Source organism: Lasioglossum baleicum, chromosome 17 (genome assembly GCF_051020765.1).
Source record: "Lasioglossum baleicum chromosome 17, iyLasBale1, whole genome shotgun sequence".
Taxonomy (NCBI): Eukaryota; Metazoa; Arthropoda; class Insecta; order Hymenoptera; family Halictidae; genus Lasioglossum; species Lasioglossum baleicum.
The window spans coordinates 4,012,617-4,037,905 of record NC_134945.1 but is presented as its reverse complement, the minus strand read 5'-3'; the positions used below and the strand labels follow the sequence as shown (position 1 = coordinate 4,037,905).

The window sequence follows — 25,289 nt, the reverse complement described above, 5'->3', positions numbered from 1 at the left end:
TAGGGATTCATCCATCGACTTCGTTTCTGGTGGCACGGCGGGGGGGGGGGCGAGGCGGGAGAGGGCAGGGCAAAATTAAGAAATATTTTATAATTTCATTAAATAATAATAAAAATTATACAGGGTGTCCCAAAATTCCTGAACATCCCGGAAATGGGAGGTTCCTAAGACCATTTGAAGCGACATTTTCCTTTGCATGAATGTTATCCGCGGCTTTGTTTAGGAGTTATTAACGAAAAACACGGACCAATCAGAGCGCTACCTAGACGCGAGTTGGCACAGTCGGCCAATCGATAATTGGCGCACCGGGCGATTCTTCCGAACGGGCAATTCTGCTCGTTCCACTAAAAAGTGTGAAATAAAAAAATTTTATAAGAACAAATTAAACCGACTTCGAAACGCACTAAAAAGTATGAAATAATTTCCATTTAATTTATATGAAGACACACCAACTGGTTTTGAGCAATAAACTTTTAATGTAACTGATATAGGAGATGTAGTGACAATACACTTATGTTATACAAAAGTTAGGTTATACAATGTGTCAAATACGTAGGTTCACTTAGTTCGATTCTCCGGGCGGAAGTGAAGTATAGATGAGAGCGTACACTGAACGCAACCGAATACAACATAGAGGAGGAATCGATCCCGCATCGATCGCGACAATTCACGTCGTGTATTGAGAGCGCGAGATTCAAATTAGACTTTGTTATACAGATTTCAACACTCCCACTAATTGAGCGCTCTATGGTTACATTTTTCTTATCCAAAGAGAACTCTCTCATTCAGATTTCGCTCTCATTGCCCATACTCATACGTACATTTGCTTTCCTTTCCGAAAATACATACTTTATACAAAGTTGTGAGTCTAATATATTTAACTCAGTTCGTAACGCCTCAAATTGATTGCGCGGTATCGCCTTGGTCATAATGTCTGCAAGTTGACGCTTACTACATACATAGGATACATCGATGTCGCCGTTCATACATTTTTCTTTCACATAGTGATACCGTACATCAATGTGCTTTGTCCTTTTATGGAATTCCGCGTTACCAATTAGCTTTATGGCGCTTTGATTATCTACAAAAATCGTTGTCGATTCAGTCGTATTTTCGCCAATATCCGCTAACAATTGACGAATCCACATGGCTTCTTTCGTTGCGCATGAGGCGGCAATATGCTCAGCCTCAGTAGTCGACAATGATACTGTCGGTTGACGCTGGCTGCTCCAGGTCACTGGTCCTCCGCTCAACTTGAATATGTACCCGCTCGTGGACCTCCTTGTGTCAACATCATTTGCGAAGTCTGAATCGGAATATCCCTTGACCTTTTCTGTAACCGTTGACTTCGTGTACAGTATTCCGAAGTTCTCCGTACCTACTCCCACTGCAAAAGCAATGTCAGGTCTGCTTACGATTGCAGCAAAGATCAGTCCACCTACGGCTTCCCTATATGGTACATTACAGGGTACTTCATTCTCCATTATCGTCGATAGGTGTGAATTTACATCTGTAGGGGTAGAAATTCTATTTGCTTCCTCCATGTCAAACCTTTTGACAATATGATTGATATAATTCTTTTGATGAATAAATATCGACCCATTCGCTTCATCACTAAGAATCTCCATTCCCATAAGTAGTCCATCGTCTACATATAAAGCGAGTAATATCTTGGAATCATTAAATTTTCCATGATAAATGCATTTGTCCGCATTACTTTGTTGGAAACCCGCTGACTTTAGGAAACCATTGAATCGTTCGTTCCATTGACGAGACGCTTGCTTGAGGCCATACAATGATTTTTTCAATTTACAAACCATACCATCAGGTGCCTCAATTCCTTCTGGAGGAAACATATACACCTCATCGTGTAGCTCCCCGTTGAGGAATGCGGTTTTGACATCAAACTGCTTTATTTTTAAATCTTGTTGTACCGCTAGCGCTAATAAGATTCTTATGGAATCATATCTTGCGGTTGGTGAGAAAGTGTCGGTGTAGTCAATACCCTTTCTCTGTGCATATCCTTTAGCACACAATCTTGCCTTGAAGCGAGGAATATTCATATTGTTGTTTGCTTTGATACTGAACACCCATTTCGAGCCTATGACATGTTTTCCTTCTGGTAGGAAGGTTATGTTCCATGTCTCGTTTGTTTCTAGTGCGTTAATTTCTTCTTGAATTGCTTTTTGCCATTGGGCTCTTTCTTGACTTTTCATGGCTTCTTCAAATGTTTCCGGAATGTGAATGTCCACGAAGTGTGCTTCGTATCTCATTGGCTTCTTGATCGAGTCTCGAGTCCGTAAACTATATCTATCGGACTTTGTATCGGTTTCAGGATCATCCTTCTTACTTTGATGTTCCTTCTCGTCCGAGACTGTATCTACGTTGTCGTCTTCATCATGAGCTATTCTCATGAAGTTTTTCTTTTCTTCGGTTATCGTGACATCTTCGTTAAATGAAACATTTCTTGAAACTTTAATTTTCTTTGTTTCTACATCGTATAAGCGATAGTTTGTTGAATTCCCATCATATCCAACAAACATTAACTTCTTGCTTTTTGGTGCAAGCTTGTTACGTAATTCTTTAGGTACGTGCATGTATGCGTCACATCCAAAAGTTCTTATGTGATCAAGTGTAGGAGTTTTACCAGTCCACATTTCGAGTGGTGTTGTGTCAGGAGCTTGACTCGTTGCGGTTCTATTCAGAATGTAAACCGCTGTGTTTACAGCTTCTGCCCACAGGTATAATGGAACATCCCTTGCATACAGCATTGAACGTGCACTTTCTACTATCGTTCTCATATCTCTTTCTGATATCCCGTTTTGTTCAGGAGTGTACAGTGCGGTTGTCTCTAGTTCTATTCCTTGACTTGAGAGATAACTTCTGAATTCTTTTCCACAATATTCACGCCCATTGTCAACGTGTAAGACCCTCACAGGATTACCCTTTTTGTTTTTCGAGAGCTTAACAAATTCCTTGAAACATTCTAGAGTGTCGTTTTTGTGCTTGATAAAGAAAACGACTCTGTATCCTGAGTAATCGTCTTTGAACAGTACAAAGTATCTGGCTCCATTGACGGATGAGACAGACATCGGTCCGCACAGATCACTGTGTATATATTCACCACATTTTGCTTTTATGTGCTTCGATTGACTAAATGTTAGTTTGTGCTGTTTCCCGTACATGCATGCTTCACAGAAAAAACGTTCTGTGTCTGATAGCTCTATACCCTTGATTAAATTTTTAGAAACCATCTCTTTAATGTATTTGATGTTTACATGTCCTAGCCTTTCAGGCCAGGTCTGTAAGCTATCCTTTGTTACCACATTTGCTTCATGTGATAATACTGTCTTAAATTCCATCTGATACAAGTTATTTTCATTACGTACTGCAATAGCAGTTAGCTTTTGGTTTTCATAGATGCTGGCTACCGAATTGACCTTGACAATTTTCATACCTTTCTTAGTAACAACGCCTTCTGAGAACAGATTTTTATTTAGGTTGGGAACGTATAATACTTCAGTAATCATCGAGTCATACCACTTTCCATATACTAATTTCTTGATTCTTATGCTGCCTTTACCTTTCACAGCTAGTTCTTGCCCGTTTCCCAGAACTACTACAGAATTATCATTTAGTTCTTGAAGATTGGTAAGGAATTCGCGCCTATGTGTCATATGCGACGTAGCACCACTGTCAAGAATCCACTTTTCATCGTCGAGATTTGACAATAGATTATTATTTTCATATACATTGAATGCAGAATAATTTCCTTGTTGTGGAACTTGCTGTTCCTTATTCCTATATACCTTCTTTCCTCTACATTCACTAGCAAAAAGACCTTTCTTTTGGCAACTATAGCACGTTATTTTTTATTTATCAAATTTTGTTTTCTGTTTCTGATCCCATTTACTATCTACTTTGTTAATACGTGATGACGTGGCAAAGGCTTTATCTGAATCGTCAGCCGTAGTCAAACTAGTATCTTCGTCTATCAAACGCGACGCGAGGTTCTTTATCGTTTGTTTCGACTCATCCATAGACAACCATGCTTGACGAAAGCTTCTAAATTTTTGAGGTAGACTTCCAAGAATTTTAGTTATAATGGCAATGTCGCTTACCTCTTCACCTGCTTCCTTCAGCTGTCTGGCGAGATTTTTGACCTTCGCGATATGCTGTGCGATTGAATCATTCGGTTCCATCTTGTATTGGGAAAATCTTTCGTGCGCCAACATTTTCCTCGTTTCGGTTTTCTGCTCGTACACTGCATCTAGCTTATCCACAATTTCTTTTGACGTCCTACAATTTTCGATTAGTGTAATCTGCGAAAAATCCATTGCTGAGGTTAATATGAACATGGCGTATGCATCGTCCTTTATCCATTTCTTATACGCCGTGACTTGCGCCGGAATCGACGTGGCCGTTACCGTTGGCCTTACTTCTTCGCCTTTCATAATTCCGAAAAGATCTTTTGCTCGTAGAGCACAACTTATTTGGAATTTCCATTGATGATAGTTTTTACCATCAAACTTATTGATCGAGGTTATGTCGATCCTTTCCGACATCCTTATTGCGACGCTACACTTAATGCGTTCGTAACTAGGTTATGTATAACACGTGGATCACTTTACGCCAACTTTTGTATTTTCCTTTTACTAGGAATTACTATTGTCTCTCCTGAGTCAGATCTGGCAGATCTGGGCCCATAACCTTTTGAGCAATAAACTTTTAATGTAACTGATATAGGAGATGTAGTGACAATACACTTATGTTATACAAAAGTTAGGTTATACAATGTGTCAAATACGTAGGTTCACTTAGTTCGATTCTCCGGGCGGAAGTGAAGTATAGATGAGAGCGTACACTGAACGCAACCGAATACAACATAGAGGGGGAATCGATCCCGCATCGATCGCGACAATTCACGTCGTGTATTGAGAGCGCGAGATTCAAATTAGACTTTGTTATATAGATTTCAACAACTGGTAATAAACTTAATTAAAATAAAATATTAAATTAAATACCATATTAAATACAAAACAATCTTTTCGGAGGCGGCGCAAAATTGAAAATTTTCGACAATGGATATTACGAAAATCCTTCAATTCTTCTACATGCTTTCACATATTAATGTATATTCTCATCCTACTTACTGTTTTCCACCATATTACAATGAAATCATAATCAACAACATCTGTCATTTGGAAAATTTTCAATTTTGCGCCGCCTCCGGAAAGATTGTATTGTATTTAATATGGTAATTAATATTTTATTTTAATCAATTTTATTATAATTAATTTTGTGACGGTTACATCCTTACCGGCGCGAAACTATCCCCACCAGCGACCACCGCCGGAACCCCGCGCCCGCCGCGCCGACAAACACGCCGCGAAACCGCGAGAGCGACTCGCAGCCGCGAGAGGGTCGCCGCGCCGAACCAGCGAGAGAAACTGAGCGCGCTCGGGGATAATTACCCCGATAAATCAACGGTAGAGAAGTCGAGTGCACCACCGTCTACCGACCAGTAGTCCTCCGTGACGAACACCGACCGACACCGTGTGCCAGGCTTTTGAATCGAGAGTGAGCGAGCGAATGAGTGAGCGACTACCCAATCCTTCCACCATACCTCCACCCGACCTACCGTCCTTCCTGACCCAAGTGGTGAAACACCGACGGGAGTCCCTCCACCTCAGTGGCGAAACGCCGAGCAGGAACAAACCCGGCCCAAGTGGTGAAATACCGACGGGAGTCCCTCCACCTCAGTGACGTAACGCCGAGCAGGAACCAACCCGGCCCAAGTGGTGAAATACCGACGGGAGTCCCTCCACCTCAGTGGCGAAACGCCGAGCAGGTACCAATCCAGCCCCAGTGGCGAAAGCCGAGTGGGAATCCGCCCCTCCACCGCTACGCCGCTAACGCCGAGCGACAGCGCCTCCGCTATTACGAGCGACCGCTACACCGAGCAAGCGCTATTACCGGCCGTCAACCGCAGTGTAGGTCCACCTTGGCTCTTCGAGGTTCCGCGACCTTGGACAGCTGACTGACGAGGCAACACCTTCCAACGCACCGAGTAACCGTCACAAATGGCGCCCGACAGGCTTGACAACACGGAAGGGCCACGAATGAGCGACAAAGTAGGCTGGGTTTACCTGCTACGCAAAACCGAGCTAATCGAGGAGGCAGTGAAACAAGGTATTGACGGTTCCACCGGAACCGTCGAAGAACTCCGAGCACGGATTACCGCACACACCTCCGCACCGATATGTCCAAACAGGAGGAGAAGAAACAGGAGACCGCCGACCCCACACACTCCAAGATGCGTAAATGGGGAATCCACTACGATGGCGGGAAAGGAGCCGGAGGACTTGCTCGACCAACTGGAGAGCTTCCGGAAGAGGTACGGGGCAGACCCGGAGGAGTTCCTACCGGGTCTAACAATAGTATTCCGGGGAAATGCACTCCGGTGGTATTGGAACAAGAACGACCAGTGGAAAACATGGAAGGATTTCTGCCAGGACTTCCACCAGAGATACCTACCACGGGAGCGGCTACTGGATTTCGAGGACAGGATCCGCGATAGACTCCAGAAACCAGGAGAGGCGGTAGAGGAGTACATCGACGAGATGGAGACGATGATGCGCAGGCATGGCGGTTTAAGCCCGGAACAACGTCTGGAACGGACATACAGGAACCTACGGGCGGAGTTCAGGAAGTTCATTCGTAAGACAGATGTCCGGTCAGTAGACGAGCTCATGGATCGAGCACAAGAACTCGAAAAAACGCTAAGGGAGGAACGCCAACAGCAAGCAGCCTGCCAAGCACGGAAACCGCCAGACAGCATCGACGAAGTTAGCAGCGGTTACGACCGCGCTATATGCTGTTGGAGGTGTGGCCAGCGAGGCCACAACCGGAAGGATTGTCGAAGGACACCACGGCTGTTCTGCTCCTACTGCGGGAAGGAAGGCCGAACAACCGCTCGCTGTCCTTGCAACAACCTGCCGGGAAACGCCAACCAGACCGGAGGGAGAGGCACTGTTCGGTCATACCCCAGCTTTATGCCTCGTAAGGAACCAGCACCGACGACCGAATCTTCGTCACGGTAGAGGCCGATGGCCAACAGTTTCCGGCGTTGGTAGACACCGGGGCCACTCGGTCATACATACGACAGGACGTAGCGGAAGGGTGCCGAAGCCAGGGCGTCTACGTCCGGGAAAGAAACCTGTCCGTCCGAATCGCCGATGGATCCTCCGTGGCCCTGAACTGCGAGCTCGAAATCACGCTCAAGGTCAACGAGAAGACCATCGAACTCTCCTGCCCGGTCCTTCCCACGCTCTCCCAAGCGGTGCTCCTAGGAGTCGATGCACTACAAGCGTTAGGAGCAACCCTCCTCTTGGGAAAACATCGGTGGGCATTCCAAGAGGAATCGAACACGTTAGACAGGCCCGAAGGCCTCCTAGGATGCACCGAGGAACAGAAGAAACAACTCCAGGAACTCCTCGACCAGGAGTTACCCCGGTTCGAGGCCATCCGAGGTCCCACGCACCTCACCGAGCATCACATCCGGGTGGGCACCGCCGAACCCATCAAACAAAGGTACACACCACAGAACCCGGCAACGCAAGCAATTATCGACGAGGAAGTCGATAGGATGCTCAAGGAGGGAGTGATTGAACCGTCCACCAGCCCGTGGAGCTCCCCGGTGGTCATCGTCCGGAAAGCCAGTGGAAAGCCTCGGTTTTGTATCGATTTCCGAAAGGTAAACAGCGTCACCGAAAAGGATGCCAACCCGCTACCCCAGGTCCAGGCCACACTGGAGAAGCTGAGGGGAGCCCGATACCTCTCAACGATAGATTTGGCGAACGGGTACTGGCAGGTACCCCTGGCAAAAGACAGCCGTCCGGTAACCGCCTTCACCGTACCTGGGCGCGGCCTCTACCAGTTCAAGGTGATGCCATTCGGGTTACACTCCGCGCCGGCCACATTCCAGCGTCTGCTGGTCTCCGTCATCGGCCCACGCATGGAGCCACGGCCTTCACCTATCTGGATGACATCATAATACTGGGGGCCACATTCGAGGAACACCTAGCTAACCTGCGAGAAGTGCTACAATTGCTACGCCGAGCCAACCTCAGGATAAACCCTGAGAAGTGTCACTTCTGTCGCACAGAGCTACGATACCTCGGCCACCTGGTCACCAGCTGTTTGAGATCGGATCGAGAATCTGGGATCGTTAGCGGGTGAAAGAACGGAACACTCTATGCCAAGAACAACTACATTGACAAAACACTATGTATAACAAATAACTGTATTCAACTGTGTAACAAACTGTGTTAAACAATGTGCGAACCAGCGGTGTAGCGAAAGCGATGTGAGACGAGATGCTAACGGTCGTACGAAGCGGTGATAACGAGCTGAGGCGGTGACCGTTAACCGAACGAATGACTCTTGATCAGCCGGTGCGTGCCAAAAATCACGCGTTCCGCGGACGCAAAGTGGGGGGCGCCTCGACGACGTGACGTCACCCGATCGCGGCTACTAAATTTTGCAAATTTTGTTTATAACATTTTTCCATATTGTGACAAATAACGGATATATTCAAGGTGGACAAAGTTATTGCCCTTCCCTGTATACAGGGTGTCCCAAAATTCGTGTACTTCCTTGAAATGGGAGGTTCCTGAGACCATTCTAAGAGACATTTTCCTTTGCACCAATGTCAACTGCGGCTTTGTTTAGGAGTTATTACCGAAAAACACGGACCAATCAGAGCACGCTCTGGGCCGCCGCGCCGTGCCGCGCGGGTAAGCGAGTGTCGGTGGTACGCCGTGACATCGCAACGAACAAGAGTTTCTCGATTATGTGAATGCTCTCCGATTTCAATGAGTTTTGGATATGTGGTCAAGATCATTATTCTGAACAACATTTCTCTTGTAACAGACCTGCACCGGGCAGGCCTGTTACTAGCAGAACCAAGTATCAAGGCGCGCCGAGTCAAACCGAACCGGGTCGAACTAGACCGAACCGAACCGTCGCGCACCACCGATACGTGCCCCGCGCCGCACGACCACCGCGCCACGAAACCGATACCGATGGGAAGGAGTCGACAGTTTTTCCCACGCACGTGAGAACGTTCTAGAACATTCGCGAAGTTCAGCACCGCACCGACACCCACATCACCGAACGATCAACTATAAAAGCGGCTACGCAACCGCGGGAGCGCCTTCTTAGCTGAGACGAGACTCAGATCGGATCGTTCCCGTTAATATTCTTGCAAGTATCCCTTCCGGTGAAGAACTACGTTCCACCAAACAGAATACGGCGTACCGCCATCTTGTCAACCTACGTCCTGTTCCATGGAGACATTTCACCGGTGACGAACAACGTTCCGCCGAAGCAGGATACGGCGTACCGCCACCCTGAAGGGCCAAGGTGCACCACCAGCCTTCTCGTCAAGACGTACCGTCCACGAGAACGACCGACGAGCACGATGAACCATCACTCGTCGCCGTAGAACCGCCTGAGAGGACGTAAACACACGGTGAACCACCACGTTGAAATCCGACCGACCCGACTCAGGCAGGGAGCCCTCCTCCCTTCCCGAAAACGTCCTGTTCCCGTAGCATAGCCAGAGCACGACGTACCGTCACTCTTTTCGCCAAGGTGTATCACCAGCGAGCTTGTTAAGGCGTACCGCCGACAAGAACGAACGGCGAGCACGACGAACCGTCACTCGCCGCCGTAGAACCGCCCGAGAGGATTATGGCGTACGGCGAACCGCCACGTCGCATATCCGAATGACCTGACTCGGGCAGGGAATTTCCCTACCGTCCTGATTTTCCGTTTACCTGTCTCGAAATACGTTCGCGTCGTATCCGAGAAAGTAACGCGCCCCGTACCTGAAAACCGCGACCGCCGCGTACAAAAAGGTTACGCGCATCCGTGTCCGAACGCCGCGGATACCGAGTGAACATCCGCGACGACCGAAGGCCGTGCAAACCGCGTTCGCGAACTCGCCGGCAGCGAGCATGTCAGTGAAACCGCCTGTGTCGTTATTTCGAAAACCCGTGTACCACGTCCAGTTCCCCATCGACATTTTCCTCTCGTCGCACATCGAACTCTGGATCGGCGAGCTATAAGGACGAAGAGGAAGCTCCCGGCGTGACGACGAAAACAGGTTGTTACATGGCGCCCGAACAGGGACCTGGCGTGTGTAAACCAGACATAGTGAGAATAACGAACACGTGGCAAACGGGACAAAGTGAGGTTAACCGGCCGCCGCTCGGTAAAAGTGAAGAGTGAAAAGTGCGACATCTAGTGACACCGGATCGCGAACGGACCGCGGAACGGCCCCCAGAGAGTACCGCGCGCGACATCTCTCGGGAAAGTGAGACACTACGCGATGTCGACGTGCCGATTCGGAAAATACGGCGGGTATGCGGAAATTTTCGTTACGGCCGACTAAACGACGGATCACCGCCGAGCTCCAGGGAAGAAATTTACCGATCCCGGACAGGCAGAGTGGCCTTCAGCGAAGCTGGGACGAGATCATACGTGCACAGACTGAACAGTTGTTCGATATGGCGACCGAGAAGAGCGATCCCACGCCGGGCACGTCGAAAAATGACAAATCCCGCGATATGGACACGGCCGAGGAAAGTTTCGGGGCAATCCAGATGCGTAAATCCGGATGCACTACCGACGGAAAGGATCCGTACGCATTTCTGGAGCGCGTGAGCGAACTGCGGAGGACGTTCCGCCTATCGGACCGGGACCTACTGCTGGGCATAACCGAACTCTTACGAGGAGATGCCCAAGACTGGTACCGGAACAACGAGGACCAGATCGCGTCATGGGCTGTGTTCAGTGAAAAATTTCTGGCCTTTTTCACGCCGCTTCAGACCCGATTGCAAAAGGAACGCGAGGCACGGGCACGAACACAATGCCCCGGGGAACCGTTCCATTTGTTTCTAAACGCACTGCTAACGAAACTGCGGCGAGCCCAGATTCCGAAAGACGAACACCTGGAAACAGCGTACGAAAATATGCTGCCGGATTACGCAATGCTGATCAGCAGCGACAATCTCACCGACCTGGACGATTTATTACGACAGGTACAACGGATCGAGATGGCGATAGAGCGGAAGGCCAAGATGGAGCGAACAGGTACAAACCCCGTGGCCACCGCTACGCTCGGGCCAGCCGGAGTAACCCCAGAGGCCCCATGCACCCAGAATACGGCCCGACCGACCGCGACCATGAACCCGAGACCCCAGATGCACCAGGCCCCGACAACCGCGGAGAACCCCGGCGATTACAGCCCGGTCACGCATTGTTGGCGCTGTAAACAGCGTGGACACGTACGATTTGAATGCCGGAACAAATACCGGAAATTTTGCTCACGCTGCGGACGCGACGGCGTGCTCACACGCGAGTGTCATCCGCCGGGAAACGGAATGCGGGGCCCACAACCGATGGGCGAATACCGGCCCCCGCAATAAAATATACGCCACGCCCACTACTACCAATACTGATCTGCGGTCGGGAAATCGACGCTCTGCTCGACACCGGGTCCCAAATTTCCTGCATCAACGCCGAGGTGTTAGGTTGGGCGATACAAGAAGGCCGCCGGCCCGCGACACCAGTCAACGACATAAGCTTGGCGGACGGTTCCGAAATGCAACCTACCGGTGTCATCCAACTGCCGTTTTGTACCATGGGCTACGAGTGGTTACAGGATTTTACAGTGCTGCCGAACATGGGCCCTCCGGTGTTACTGGGCGTACAGGCCATCGCAGCACTCCAGCTGGAACTAAAACCACCGTTAAACGTTGCCTCATGGCCCGCCGACTGCAGAGCAGAACCATGCCAGGAAATGGGCCTTCGGGTCCCCAGGGAAGCGGACAGAAACGAGTGCGAAAGGTTCCTGGACACCGAAATGAAACTGTTCACCAATGTCCCGGGCCGCACCACCCTGACCGAACACCGGATTAAACTGGTACACGAGACACCGCTCAAACAGCGGTATCAACCCCGGAACCCGGCGATGCAAGCGGTCATTAACGAGGAGGTCGAGAAAATGCTAGCGGAAGGGGTCATCGAACCCTCCAGTAGTCCCTGGAGTTCACCGGTGGTGGTGGTGAAGAAGAAGGACGGAAAACCACGGTTCTGCGTGGACTTTCGCCGCCTCAACGAGAGAACCGAGAAGGACGCCTACCCGCTACCGCACATACAGGCCACTCTCGACAAGCTCCGGGGAGCAAAATTCCTAACGAGACGTTGGACCTGAAGAGCGGTTACTGGCAAGTGCCACTGGAGGCCACTAGCCGACCGCTCACCGCCTTCACGGTACCAGGAAAGGGGCTGTTCCAGTTCAGGGTCATGCCGTTCGGCCTGCATTCCGCCCCCGCGACGTTCCAACGTCTGCTCGACCGCATCATCGCCCCGAGCTGGAACCGTACGCATTCGCCTACCTGGACGATATTATTATCGTCAGTGCCACCCTCGAAGAACACCGGGAACACCTACGAGAAGTGTTCCGTCGACTCCGCACCGCTGGGCTGAGACTCAACCCGGAGAAGTGCCGGTTCTGCGTCAGCAGCTTAAGGTATCTCGGACACATAGTGGACCAGCAAGGGATCCGTACCGACCCGGAGAAAACAAGTGCCATCGCACAGTTCCCAGCGCCGAAAACGATCCGCGATCACCAGGCACTCCGATGGATGCAACAGATTGACAACCCGACGGGACGACTAGCGAGGTGGGCCCTCGAGCTACAACAGTATGACTTCGACGTCAAGTACCGCCCAGGAAAGCTAAACCATGTGGCCGACGCCCTATCCAGAATCGAGCACACACCTGGCGTTAGCCTGCTCGGGCCGAAACCACGGAGGGACACGTGGTACACGAAGAAGGTCGAGGAAGTAAAAAGGAACCCCGCCTCCGTGCCAGAACTCCAGATCCGAGAGGGAAAGCTGTACCGCCGAATACTACACCAGTTGGACTATAATGAACCGGAACCCGGCAACGCGTGGAAACTGTGTGTACCGACAGAAGAAAGAGAAGCCACCCTCAGGAAGTTTCACGACGACCCGACCGTGGAACACCTAGGAGTGGCCAAGACGATAGTACGGATCGCCAAGTACTTTTACTGGCCGGGAATGTTCAGGGAGGTCGCTCGTTACGTGCGAAACTGCAACAACTGCCAGCGATACAAAACACCGCCGCAACCGCCGCCGGGACGCCTGCACGCGAACCCAGGGACGCAACCGTGGCACTCGGTATCAGTCGACCTGGTCGGCCCACTCCCGAGGTCTCGCCAAGGCCACATTTGGCTGCTGGTCGCACTCGACAGGTTCACGAAGTGGGTAGAACTCACGGCACTCCGGAAAGCCACCAGTACCGCGGTCGCCGCCGCCGTACAGAAGGACGTCATACTACGCCACGGGGCACCGAGAATCATCATCTCGGAGAACGGCCGACAGTTCATAGGCGAACCGTTTACGGCACTCCTGCGGGCAGCGGGCATCGAACACCGGAGAACCCCGCCGTACGCTCCACACTGCAACCCAGTGGAGCGGGCGAACAGGGTAGTAAAAACGATGCTGGCACAGTACACCGGAAGCCACCACAATCGGTGGGACGAGAAGCTGGACGAGGCCCGGTTCGCCATCAACACGGCCCGACACGAGGCCACCGGCTACAGTCCAGTTTACCTGAACCAGGGGCGAGAATTACGGATTCCAGGACAACCAACGCCCGATGCAACTACGACGACGCCGCAGCAACGCTGGAAGAACCTCCGAGATGCACAAGAGTTAGCAAGGCTACACCTGGCGCAAGCATTCGGCAGGCAGGAACACTACTATAATCTACGCCGACGAGATTGGAGACCGGCGGTCGGGGACACGGCGTGGAAGGAGGAACACACCCTGTCCGATAAAGGAGCGGGTATTGCAGCCAAGCTGGCGCCGAAATATAGCGGCCCTTACACAGTCGGACGAATCGTGTCGCCGGTAATCGTCGACCTGCGCGACACGAGTCGGCGCTGGATCCGGCACATTCATGTGCAGGACCTCAAACCCGAAACTGAACCCGATGAGGGCCCAGTAGGTCACGAAGGGGGAGCCGGTGACAGCCCGCGAGCACCTGCACCCGCCGAGCAGAACGAAGGGCCGACGGATGTCACCACGGCCGCCCCGACCACACGTCAACGCGGTCGGCCGAGGAGAGTAATAGGGAGTGTTGATTTTTGTCCTAGGCCAACATACGGAAGGACGAGACCACCGGGAGTCATGGAAGACGACTTCTATGCAGAACTGAACCCGCTGTACGCCGTCATGGGGGACGACAGTAGTAACGTAATGCCGGTTCTGGACCAGGGTGGTTCCCCCCCATGGTGGAGGGGGTTCCCCCTCCACCTACCCCCGGTGGGGTATTGCCCCCCCTGTAATTGCCCCCCCCCATGTAATTACCCCCCCTGTAATTGCCTAGCCCCCTGTAATTGCCCCCCCTGTAATTTCCCCCTCCTGTAATTGGCCCCTGTAATTGCCCCCCATGTAATTGCCCCCCCTGTAATTGCCCCCCCTGTAATTGCCCCCACCTGTAATTGCCTAGCCCCCTGTAATTGCCCCCCCGGGTAATTGTCCGTTTTTTTACTCCCCCCCTCATTTCTTTTTTGGGAGGTCATGAGGAAGTGACATCAACTCGCGGGAAGTGACGTCACCAGAGACGTGTTGGCACTTTGTCGACCATACCGACAATGGCGTTTCGTAGCCTACCGCCGCCATCTTCACTGGAACCCCCCCACCACTTCCGTGACGTCACGAGCTGTTCCGAGGCATACCACCACCTTCGCGGGAACCCCCACCACTTCCATGACGTCACAAGCGGTTGCGATTTTTTTTTTTAAGAAAAAAACTGTCTTACTCGAACAGGATTCGAACCCCGGTCTACCGCTTGGTAGACCAACTCATTAGCCGCTTGACCAACCGACGATCTCATAAACATAGCGAACATTTGGTATATATGTCAAAGAATAACTCTGGGCATGCAAATACTGCAGCGACAGCATATTTTCGTCCAAGACGCTATTGGTGCGACAGGAAGATACTGCGAAATATTATGTCGAACGTGTTATAACTAATTCGTGTTACTTGATCAACCTTGACATTTTTTTTCCAGTAACTGCAGCATTTTTTTTTTCGTTTATGACGTTATTTGGCCAGTCTTTGATCGACCATTTTTATGAAATATGATACCCCTTAGGAACGAACAGGAATCTCGCAAAAAAACTGCAGCGTTAGCATTTTTGGTAGGAATCTTGGGACAGGAAATCACACATAAAATATCATTGTTTGGAATAAACTTTTTGATTTATTTTATTAGCATTACATCTAAGCCTAAAGCTAACAATTCGGTGTCTATTAATGAATTGCGTTCAAAATCTTCATGTTCCACAATTGCTTTTGCAAAATCATCGGTAACATTAGAAATTATTTGCATAAACTTACAATATTTTGTTTGTACAGAATATAGGTTCTCAGATAGCCATGAGTACATGTGGTCGACACAATATTCCAAATCAAACAATCTTCTCATCGTTTTCTGAGTAATCTGTATGCACTTAGTCGAAGTTGATAATTTTGCAAGCTTCACATAATCGTTTAACTGATAGAATTCCACAGTTATATCATCAACATGCACAGCATTCCCTGAGTTGGCAATGTTCCGCAGAATGTCTTCTCTCTTTCGTAGAAAATCTTTCCACGTAGCCATAGAAAATTGAATTTCATTGCCGCGATTGTCTCCTATAGCCAACTCAACATGACAGCAACCACCAATTCGAACCCCAATGTCAAGATATTTGTAGTATGTATTCGTCAAGGGATATCTCCGGCCCAATATACGCACCATGTTCGTGATACTCTGTTCCGAATTATCTGCACTCATATTAAATGAAAGTTGCAAAGAAACAATAATGCATTTTTTAGCGGTTGCCGGAGTACTTACTGTGTGTGTAATTGCGGAGGATTAGACTCATTATTCTGCCGCGTTGCTCGAGAGTTGACGGTTGCGGACCACATAGTTGATACTTTGCCGATCGAACCAACAATGGCGTTTCATAACCTCTCGCTATCCCCTCGTTCTTTCCAGTTTTTTAAAGTGCAAACATAGCAAATTCATGTGGTGGTGGTAGGGGGGGGGCATCGCGCTAATTCTCACAGCTTTGGGACAACAGGCATGCAGAAACTGCAGTGTCAACATCTTTTTTGGAGACCACAGGATGTGTGATATTTTTTTAAATGAAATATGATAATCCTTAGGAATGAACAGGAATCTCGGCGCATGCAAAAAACTGTGGCGTTAGCATTTAAGATGCTATTTGGTTGACCTTGATATTTTTTTATGATACCCCTTAGGAACGAACAGGAATCTCGCAGAAATTGTAGTGTCAACATTTAAGACGCTATTTGGTTGACCTTAATACCCCTCAGCAACGAATAGGTGAAATATGATACCCCTTAGAAACGAACAGGAAACTCGCAAAAATTGTAGTGTCAGCACTTAAGACGCCATTTGGTATATGGGAAGAAATAAGCGAAGTTCTAGTAAAAAAAAAATTTGTTAAATAATACATTTTATTCAAAAACATGGTTCTTGTCGATCAGTATATAATTTACACAGTTTAAATACATTTTCCATGGCACATACGCCAGTATGGAATGCACATCTATGCAATCCCTTTTGCATTAACGATAATCTTGGCACATCCTCCAGATCCACATCAAGAGCTACTATTCCAGTTAATTTCCATAACCATTTTTTCTTTTCCAAACCCCTGACAATGACCTGCTGCGTATTTTCCAGAGCCAGTTTCAAACAACTTCCGGCTGTTTTGTATGGAACATATCCATCTGCCCAACCTATTCCATGATGTTTGTGCGTTAACCATCGAACCTGACGTGCTTCAGTAGCAGTTAATCGATGGAATTCAAATGGTGGCTTGAATATCCAGTGCAATAGTTTATTTCCATCTCGTAAAATGGCTGCTTCTTTTACAATGAAACCGTTTGCCTCCGACTTGAAACCTTGTAGATCGACGAACGTTACATGGGTCATCATGCACCCACCGCTTGTTAAAGTATTCTGCGCACGATGTTGGTCAACGGGCTGTACTCGACTATACGATCGTGTATGATTAAACAGTAAGCAGCTGTGTTCACAGGCACATTATCTCTGCACTCGAAATCTATGCGCACATCAATGGTTGCACTTTTGACAGACTCGTTTTGACGAGAGCAGTCTATGACCACAAATGGACCCTGTGATAAGAACTGTAATTCATCCAATAGCGGCTCACTGGATCGATTACCATAATATGAGTTTTGAAATCTTGTGTACATGTCATAAAGTATCGCGTACTTATTCTTTTCAAAGTCCAAGTTTAGGTCGTCGTATGGGTACGATTCGGAATTTAGGTACAACCGTATGTTTAACAGTTTACAATCGTCGAATTGATTAGCACTCTTCTGCAATTGATTCTTCCTATCGTTCTGCAATGCGAATATGATGAAACGGGGTTTCTCCAATTGTGTTACAGTCTTTATCGCCCACGTATGCTTCGTAGTTGTTTGCAAATGTGGATATTCGTATAGATCCCAAGAGCGAAAACTCATAGGTATCATTTGTCCTCTCTCGAGAATGCGTAGTAATGACAATTTGGTTACTTCTTCCAGACTTATGTGTGGCATACGCCACTGAACTTTGAATAATTCGATTTTAGGTCTTAAAGTATTAGAACCATTCAACGCGTTTAGATCGTTTCGTGATCGAATTAAGACCAACTCTTGACGCACGTTAACGGTAATCTTCTTATAATCTTCACCGAAGCCAAATAGCATATTGAATGGTATGCAGAAATTGAAATCTGTGCCATCCAGTTTACGATGCCAGCCTGCGGTGGCCAATGCTTTACTTTTTCCAGGAGAGATGGATACATGTGTTTTTAACGAGGTCGTTATTCCAGGATTTCTACAGCGGTCTATTTCAACTCCATTCAGTTCATATCGAATTTCATCAAACATGAAAGCAGCACAATTGGTATCGAGAATAACATCGTTGCTTGTGCCTTCAGGTGGAGCCTCTGCTAAAATGATTTTTCCTTCAATGTACAAGAAACTCTCACACGGTAGCGTATACAGATCCTGCTGATGTATCGGTATTCTTATTTCATCACTATTTCCGAGAGTAGTATTTGCATAGGGATTATATGTGTGCACTTCTATCTTAGTTATACGATTATCAGAGGTTGACGTATTGCCAATGGCCAAAATGTCGGACATTATTGCTTTACAATAAATCCCAACGATTGTAGAAAACGTATGTTCTGCAAGCTCAGGTTCTTCTTCCTCGACGATGGTGCTGTGTGATAATTTGTTCGATTTACTGTGTCGATGAACGTATTTTTTGTAGCGGCTGCGATTAGAGGTTCGTCCGTTTTGTTATACACAAGTATAATACAGCACTTATTCGTAGATGCGTGGATCTCGCCGTTTTACATGCAGTCTAACCGTGATTTCTTCTCCACGAAAATCAATCAGACGATTGTTTTGGTCCACCAAACGTATTTCTAAATCATCTATTCTTCGCACGACGATCGGAAGATAAATGATTCGAGATGGAGTTTCTGAGATCTTATATCCAGGAGGAACCCTAGGTGAAAATTCATGAATAATGTGTACGGGTTTATCATTACTATATGATCCAGCTGTTATGCTACATTCCACTCTAATCACGTTGATGCTTATAATATTCACAGGAGCGTCAGATTCATACCACATTTCTGGTGGAAGAATACGGTTTGTAGAAAATCCAAGTAGTGATCCTATGTTATTGGGTTTTTCAAAATTAATCTTATAGGAACAGTATATTTCACTCTTCATCGTATTATTGTTAGCACGTATGATGAGAGGGTATTCGTCGTTGTTCCCCGAATCATGTCTGGTGGGATATCGTCGCAATATTTCCCGTTTCAGGTACTTATTGATTGCATCCAGTTCGTAGGATCCTTCGGGAATTACAATTTCTTCATCATTTTCTCCGAAATAAAATTTATTATTGCGAACATCGACATTCGGTATTGTGTTAAACGTTTCAAAATCCACGAGGCCCAATTCATATTCATGACTGCTCAAATCTATCGAGGGAAAGTACTGAACTGCGAGCGTACTGCTCTTACCCGTTAACGTTAGTGTCAACGACGAAGGTGTCATGTTTATACGAAAGGTTTAATGCACATAATGAAATTGTATGTATCGATAATGTGCATTTATAATGAGTTTTCCTCAAGAAATTTTACACACAGTTGCCCGCATATGGTTTGATTGAAATTTTGAAAACGTGTATAATTGTAAGTAATTTTTGCTGAGGATCCGAAGTATGCAATAAGTTCCACAGGTGGTCGTAGATTACCAAAACTATCAAAGTATTTTACACTATGATTGTGTTTCACGTATGCGACCCAATGTGTACCGGGACCGATGCTTTCATCCAAGTTTACTATACCACTCTCATTTACATTTGCTCTTGTCGGAAGACTATCGCGCATGTATACTCCGCGAAAATGTGGTATATTTTTCCTTCCTATATCCTCAAGCTGCCCATTTGTCATTGGTTTTATCCCTAGTTTTTCATAGAGTGAATTTTTTTTTTGTTTTTTTTTTCTTTAAACCGGTACCCTTCTTATAAGGTGTGAGATAAAGTCCATGACCTTCCATAGCATGATTATGACGCTGCATTTCCTCCAACTGTTTTCGTGCAGCCTTAGCGTCATTCACAACCTTCGCGATGCCGGCAGCACCACCAGTTAACGACCCTATAGCAGCCAATGCAGGTAAGAGGAACGGGAGGAAACCGCCCCGCTTTGCTATAGGTAGAGTTCGCCTCTTCTTACCACTGTTCTTCTTTTTCTTGATCCCCATCCCATGCATCGTCTTAGCTTTCATCGCAGCCCAAACAGTTGACGCAGCTATCTTCTCACCTAACGTAGCGTTCTTCGCAAATATGCGACGATGTGCTCGATCAGCTAAAATGTGATCTACCTTGTGACGATTCGTCAAATCTTTGTTACGAGAGTATGTGATGTCGTGTTCTCTACAGGCCGAGTCTAATGGATTTATACCGCGATCACCGCGAGCCAAGCGTTTGCGCAATCGTGTGCCAGGTCCACAAAATTGATATCCAGACATATGTAACTCAAACGGCAATTTATTTATCAGGGTATTTAGAAGTCCTGCTCCACGTCGGCGTATGCATGAGTAACAATCTTTTTTCATATGTTATCTATGGATGAGCATATGTATGTGTTACAAGTATGGAAGTCATTTCTAGACTGATTGATATCTCTGGGCAACGTTTGTATAAATATTCCCCATGCCCACACTTATCTGTTATTATTACAACAGTCGCGATGCAGATCATTAGGCAACCTGTGAAAATTCGAGTAATCTCAGACAGAAAGTTTGATCAAACTACCAAAAATATTCTACGACATGGACCGTTATTACCTAACACTGTACGCGGTATAGTGTGCGGTCCTTCCAATTGCGGGAAGACTAATGTAGTCATTAGCATGTTGGAAAGTCCCAACGGTATGCGATTTGAGAACGTATACGTATATTCAAAGTCGTTGCAACAGCCAAAATATCAGTATTTGGAAAAGCTGCTCTCATCCGTAGAAAATATTGGCTACTTTCCTTTTTCACACAATACCGATGTCGTTCCACCTAACGAAGCTCTACCGAATTCTATATTTATATTTGATGATGTAGCATGTGACAAGCAAGATGTGATTAGAGAGTACTTTTCCATGGGTCGACATTCAAAAGTGGACAGTCTGTATCTTTGTCAATCATATGCAAGAATTCCAAAGCACCTGATTCGCGATAATACCAATCTCCTACTACTATTCAAACAGGATAGTATGAATTTGCGCCATGTGTATAATGATCATGTAAATACCGATATGACGTTTGGACAATTTAACGAACTGTGTGCAAAATGTTGGCAGCAAAACTATGGATTTGTCGTTATAGACAAGGATAGTCCTATGCACAGAGGTCGTTATCGACATGGATTTAATGACTATGTCATAGTATAATGGTATCATTTGGCCACAAACCCGCGTTGTGAACGGAACATTGAACAGTTGACGAACGGTGTATCGAACAGGTGTCGAACGGTGTATTAAACGGGTGTCGAACGGGTTGTCGAACGTACACGTTCGACGTTGAACGGCATCAAACGGCTATTGAACGGGTGTCGAACAGGTGTTGAACGGATTGTCGAACGTACACGTTCGACGTTGAACGGCTGAACGGCTATTGAACGACATTGAAAACGCTTCCAATTGAACATGGGGCAAAATTCTGCTGAACAAAAACAGGAAAAGAGGAAGAAAGAAGTGTTAACGAAAGAGATTGCCAATACGAGTGAAGCTATACGAAAAAAATATTTGGCAATAAAAGCTGGAAAAATGGATACCGATGCGGTGTTGGAACATAGCTTGCAACCTGTGATAAGACCCCTGAAATAATTGATTGAAAACACAAAACCGATTCCCAATCCAATTCTTCAAGAGACATCTTCGGAGCCAACATCCTCATTGTATCAGCAGCAATCATCTGTCTTTAAGGGTGCGCGAGACCCACTAGGGACAATTTTTCTGACTTCAGCGACAGATGCGGCAGAATGAAGAAATTCCGGGAAAAGGATAAACAATGCCTTGTCTCTCCTGCAGAGTCAGACAGAGAGGAAACAGTCGCTCGCAGGAGAGACAAAGACAGAGATATAACAAAACAGCTTGATTTTTCGATGAACTCTTTTCCATTTCCTGAAGCGAAGAAGCAATATTTTTGGATGCTCTTTGCGTTGACATGTTATCCGTGTTATTCCAGATCAACGTTGAAAGCCCTTTTTTGGAAAAAATGTTCTGAAAAAATTTTCTTCTATAAAAACGTACGCTATTATTGTTTATAAAATTTTAAGAAACAAATTGCAAAAAAGGGCTCTGAACGTTGATCCGGAATAACGCGGAGATCATTTCAACGCAAACAGCATCCAAAAATATTGCTTCTTCGCTTCAGGAAGTCTGAAAGAGTTCATCTGAACAATTCGTATGCCATCATGGCTGCTTCGCTGTCGCGCTTCCCGACTTTCCGCCGCAGCGCTTTCGTCGTGTCTCCTGCTATTCTTGCACCGACGGTAGATACCCATGGTATAAACCGTGCTCCTGTAGGGCTGCGACGGAGAGGGAGATATGTCGCTCGCAGGAGAGACGAAAACAGAGATATAACCAAGCAGCTTGATTTTTCGATGAACTATTTCCCATTTCCTGAAGCGAAGAAGTAATATTTTTGGATGCTCTTTGCGTTGACATGTTCTCCGTGTTATTCCGGATCAACGTTGAGAGCCCTTTTTTGGAAAAAATTTTCTGAAAAAATTTTCTTCTACAAAAACGTACGCTACTATTGTTTATAAAATTTCAAGAAACTGCAAAAAAAAGGATCTGTACGTTGATCCGGAATAACACCGAGATCATTTCAACGCAAAGAGCATCCAAAAATATTCCTTCTTCGCTTCAGGAAATGTGAAAGAGTTCATCGTTATAATACTGAACAATTCGTATTCCAAGATGGCTGGTTCGTTACGCGCTTTCCGACGTCCCGCCCGCGCGTCTCGCTCCCCGTAGCGGCCATAGTGCTGCGAGCACTGGTATGGCAGCCACGGGGAGCGAGACGCGCGGGCGGGCATGTGGGGGGATCTCTCGAGAGTGTGCGCTGCTTGTGCGCTTGTGCCAGCCACAATCTATTTTTAGCACTTGCCATGTTGCCATGTTGCGTTGCTTTACTTTACGGCAACGAGACTGAAATTCGGCTGTCGAGCCGTCGAGCGTATGAATCGCAATCTGGAGCTGGCCTTCGAGTCCCCGTGCAGCGATTTTTATTTTTTTTTTTTCATTACACAAGTTTATTTGATCTTCTGTCTTCCTATAATAAAAAATACATTCAAAATTATAATTATAATACAATTTCATAAAATATTGAAAAAATTTCTTCCATAAAAGCGTATGCTATTATTGTTTATAAAGTTTCAATAGACAAATTGCAAAAAAGGGCTCTGTACGTTACCCTGCAGAAAGATAGAGAATATTTCAATATCAAAATTATCCAAAAATATTGCTTTTTCGCAATATGTCTTGAGCTGGTTGGCACACGTCGCACAGTGGGTTATTTGGCCTGAAAAAGTGGAAAAAACTATTGTAGCGTTATTTATAGGCTCAAGGTTATAATATTATATAAGCTACAACATTATGAAATCCAAAATACATTTTAGTATTTAAAAAATCAAACTTACCTCAATTTTTTGAAAAAAAAATTTTTTTTAAACTTTTACATATTGAAATTTGTAGACGACTGAATACTGTTCCTCTTTTGTTAGAAACATTTTTTCCTCAGATTATCGAGAACCCATGAAAAACCGTGGCGATAGTAGAATATTTGCACCGAAAAGCTGAAAAGAATTATTTTTGCACATAAATTATATTGAAATGATGTAAATTATTATTTTATGCAAAATATGCGAATCTCGAAACTTTTTAGTAAATAAATATACATTATAAGAAAATTTTAAATTATTACCATTCCTCAGATAATGTTTTTTCTTCGGTTGAATCTGCTGATGTAGTTTCATCAGTAAATAGGAAAAATAATATTGCAGCCTTATTCTTCAGACGTTTAACTACAACAAACAACAAAAATTTTATGCCATACGCAAAAATTTAGAAATAGAATTTTTTCCACTTTTTCGGGCCAAATACCCCACTGTGCGTCGCACAGCCGGAAAAGCCGGACAGAGCTAATTTAAAATTGGCTCAATCTTCAAATTCGCATAACTTTGCCGAGAATAATCCAAAAGTGATGAAACATCCACGATTATAAAGCGTAAATCTTCTCTACTTTTTGATGCTGTAGGTAATTTTTATAATAATGACTGCTAAAGCGGCAATACACATATAAAATCTGATTTATGAAATATGTTGATATGACAGGTTAACAATATTTTGTATGTATATATAATTACGATACTCACAATTAATTTTTGTTAAAAACGTTTTGCAAAAATGTTCTTGAAGTAACATTTCCCTATCACGATGATTGAATATGCTTGAATGCTTGACGCTCTTCTTCTGTGTAATTTTGTTGATTGAAAAATTGTTCCAGACATTTCCATTTCTGACTAATATTTTTCTCTTTGTGCTCCTGCATTATGTCGAATAATCTTTGTCGGGTGATTAGTTTGATTCCAGATGAGTCCAACCAATTTAATTAGTCTTACGAATAATAAACTTAACACAGCATAATTAACACGCACTAAACATAAACTACACAAAACAATACTTGAACTAAAAAAAAATACACTACACACAATATAATTTACACTAAAAAATTTAACTAAACGTTATACGCATATAAAATCGCCTTTGAATATTTCGCTCTGTAGTCTTCGATCGCACTGTTACAATGAATGCAGTCAAAAGCCAGCGAACGAGGACCAGAGGACTTACAATTAGTCGAAGGCTTATCTGCAGCATAGCCATAACATTTCAAATGGCTATAATCTAAACAGTTCTTTCGACGAGGTTCCGAGAATTCAAGAGGAGGCCCGTCGAACGCGAACGTACAGGCGTGCATGGAGCGCTACAATTCTCAATCACCTTCTAACTAAATTAGCTATAAAACTTCGAGTCAGATCAAGATAGATTCAATTCTTTTTGCACTTTGTTCGCCAATATATACTGAATAAAATGACATCAAATAGAACACGCGGACTCGGGCTTCCGTTTCCGGTTGTGTGAGAGGTTGTAGTGGGTAACTGCTGTGCGTGATTTTTGTGAGCTAGAGTAGGGTGGAAAGAAGTGTGAGTGCTGAAAGCTGCTGAGAGTGGTTAGGAGGAGTAGGGAAAGGCGGGAGAGAAAGGGCTAAGGGCGTGGGAGTGCGAGAAAGAGCAATAGGAAGGGGATAAGTGAGTGGGGAGTGTAGGTTAGGTTTGCGAGGAGATTGGCAGGTGGGCGCGTGAAAAGAAAGTAGGAGGAAGGTGGCGCGATCTGGAGAGAGAATAAGTAAACTAGGGGTCAATTAGACTGAGAAGCGGGAACTTTTGAAAAGGAATAAGAGGGAAAAAGCTAAAAGTGTAGGAAAACGGGCGAGAGAAGAGAGATAGAAAAGGGTATGGAG

The 25,289-nt window shown here is 46.0% G+C and overlaps 1 protein-coding gene and 1 long non-coding RNA gene across 5 annotated transcripts; both read right to left on the bottom strand.

Moving 5' to 3' along the window:
• Nucleotides 1-17,132: 17,132 nt before the first annotated feature.
• Nucleotides 17,133-18,338, bottom strand: LOC143217704 (uncharacterized). The gene has a single exon (XM_076442246.1). It carries the CDS (start codon nt 18,336-18,338, stop codon nt 17,133-17,135), a length of 1,206 nt encoding a protein of 401 aa, XP_076298361.1.
• Nucleotides 18,339-22,992: 4,654 nt separating this feature from the next.
• LOC143217566 (uncharacterized) lies at nt 22,993-24,771 on the bottom strand. Of its 4 annotated transcripts, none has more exons than XR_013010849.1 (6): nt 24,620-24,771; nt 24,145-24,436; nt 23,694-23,793; nt 23,410-23,565; nt 23,184-23,291; nt 22,993-23,042 (listed from the first exon to the last, which is right to left on the bottom strand). It is a non-coding gene; the product is annotated as an uncharacterized LOC143217566 (long non-coding RNA). The 4 variants fall into 4 exon arrangements; XR_013010848.1 differs by having other exon boundaries at nt 24,520-24,764; XR_013010851.1 differs by lacking the exons at nt 24,145-24,436; nt 24,620-24,771 and having other exon boundaries at nt 23,694-24,032.
• Between the last annotated feature and the right edge of the window lie 518 nt (nt 24,772-25,289).